At 47.0% G+C, this 2,352-nt stretch overlaps 1 protein-coding gene across 1 annotated transcript; it reads right to left on the bottom strand.

The window, feature by feature from the left end:
* Positions 1 to 253: 253 nt before the first annotated feature.
* Positions 254 to 1,546, bottom strand: LOC149933742 (uncharacterized protein F54H12.2-like). The gene has a single exon (XM_090157401.1). It carries the CDS (start codon positions 1,544 to 1,546, stop codon positions 254 to 256), a length of 1,293 nt encoding a protein of 430 aa, XP_090013527.1.
* Between the last annotated feature and the right edge of the window lie 806 nt (positions 1,547 to 2,352).

Here is a 2,352-nt window from a genome sequence, read left to right as displayed (position 1 = left end):
GGAATTTTTTCTCAGGAACTTTTTTATCGTGGGGAGGGTCACCGGACGACCCGCCGAGTCAAAGTACCCGGCCCTCCTGAAAGCGTCTAGGTAAATAGCTACCCAATGAGTCCCGGGCCCGTCGTGAGGATCGAGGTAAACGACCAGGGAGGCGGGGAAGGAAGGGATATATTCGGGGAGTCTATCGGAAGCAAAGGCACCTTGATACCCGGGTAAATGCCCGAGGATCTCGTTTATTTCTAATGTGTTCATTTTAATAATCAATCACCACGTTGCGGTCTTTGTCTATTTGCATTAAACTATGGAATTCCCCGTAAATAACGACCGAAACCGATTCCGTGAGCGGGGTTTCGAATCCCAACTCGATACGTAACTGTCCCCGCCTTACGGGGTTCCAATGAGAGTTGTCACTTGCGGAAAGATCAGGCGTGATATCAAAGGCATATAGAGTATAACCCCTCGGATATTCTGAGTGCGATATACTATTCCCATCATCTTTAAAATGTATATTCGTCCCCGTAAACAAGGTGTAATATTCACGGGCAAATTGATTCTGGGAAAACTTGGGCTGGAGAGGTTTGCTCGGAACCGCGTCCGAATCAACGTAGAGAGATAAGAAATTTAACCCGAATGGTTGAAAGTTATAAGGATTTTTATGAAAATCGCCCGCGCAAGCCGTATGCGAGACTAGGCCGATTATAACGCGTTGAGGGAGCGGTCCCAGCCACACATTGTCGAGACTCGTATTTGAAACGCCGGTGAGCAGTACGTGGCTTTTCACTTCGGTTCGGGTAAAGGGGTACTTCGCTGTGGCGCCTAAGAGAGCGTTTTCGTGAGCCAGAATGATTTGAGGACTTATCTTGCATTTCCGTATTTCCAAAGTAGCGTCCGTTATAGCGATCTTAAAATTTCCCACGTTTAACGAGGGGTCTCCCATAAGGACAAAGGCCGTTTTACTCCTAGAAAGTCGAACTTTAATTTCCACCCCGCTTAGAAGGTATTTCGGAATGTTGAAAAGGTCGGCGTATATTGCCCCTACTAAGGAAATTTCCTTTGAATCCTTAATAGCTGCTTGACGAATCTTGCTCCCCGAGTTGGTAATTATATCGTCAAACTTTCCGGCAGCGTCTTTGGCGTAGAGACACGAAGTCAGGTGAAAAGTTTTAGCCTCGCCGGAATAGTTCAAGAGCGATTCTAAATAGGCTCGGTATGAATATCGACTTGCCGAGGGCGTGATTAAATTGTCGTTCAAGTAAATTTCAATTTGATCGAAGAGACTATGCATTAGGTTATTACAAGTTGATAATTTAACGTCGGGGTCTAAATTAGCCCCATTATCCCGCGTTACTTTACATTTAACGTGAAGGAGACTCATCGCGAGATCCGTATACTCCGGGCTTTTAGGGATACAAAATTCAATTTGGGAATCATCTCGTAGCGTAGAGATCGGTCGATAGAAAGTTGGAGTCGCGCTTTCGACGCTAGTTTGCACGGGGGTGACCGAGAACAGGTCCAATTCCGATTTCAAGGCTTCAACTTTGTACATTTTGGTTCTTTTTAGTTGAGGGAAAAAATGTCACGAACGTGTTTCGTGGACTTCCGACGAGCTACTGTCCCGATTCTGCGTTTAACGGTCCTTTTTCTAGTTTTCCTCCTGCTCGTTGTTTTCTTCTTGCTTCTCGTTTTAGTTCTCCTACGCTTTATCCGCCCCGAACCGCTTTGTCCGGTTATCCCTTCTAGAGCTTCACCGAAACGTTTCCTCGCCGAAGATTTTATATTTTCCCCCGCAACGGCGTCATTGAGAATTTTACTGCCGACCCCCAACGCTTGTTTTCCTATATACTTCGCCCCTCTAACTAAAAGAGGGGAGGCCCAGCGGAAGAGCCCCGAGAACAGACTTCCGAGACCATCTCCTTTCTTATAAGCCGCTCCTTGATAGAAATTAGACCCCCCGGTTTGGGCTTGGTTAAGATAATAATTTTTATACGGACAGGACCCCCGCGCGTCGAGGACATCCGGCTTAGGCATCTTGTTTCCGTAGATGTAGTTTAACCGTCAGAGACCCGAAGGCAAATGGCGCCGGTTTCCCCTGGGGGTTCATTATATGTACTTGGATCGTGTCGAAATAGCGTTTGGAGACTCGCACGGAATGAGGCACGTCATATATTTTCCCGACGTTATCCCCGAACGAGCCTTCTACGGGGACAATCCTAACGAGAGGAACGAGAGTGTCACCCACCATTTGATCTTCGACGATATTAGTGTAAACGTAAAGTTGAGGGGGGATTTGAAAGCCTATAAGGGCCGGTCTAACGCCCCGGTAACCCCTTTCCAAAGATTGAATCCCGGGAT

The sequence above is a fragment of the Leiobunum rupestre genome, chromosome 8, assembly GCF_980474605.1.
Source record: "Leiobunum rupestre chromosome 8, qqLeiRupe1.1.hap1, whole genome shotgun sequence".
NCBI lineage: Eukaryota > Metazoa > Arthropoda > Arachnida > Opiliones > Sclerosomatidae > Leiobunum > Leiobunum rupestre.
This window is presented reverse-complemented; position numbering and strand designations above follow the sequence as displayed.

Excerpts from the sequence above, each read along its gene's own strand:
- LOC149933742 (XM_090157401.1), bottom strand. The coding sequence starts at position 1,546 with ATGTACAAAGTTGAAGCCTTGAAATCGGAATTGGACCTGTTCTCGGTC.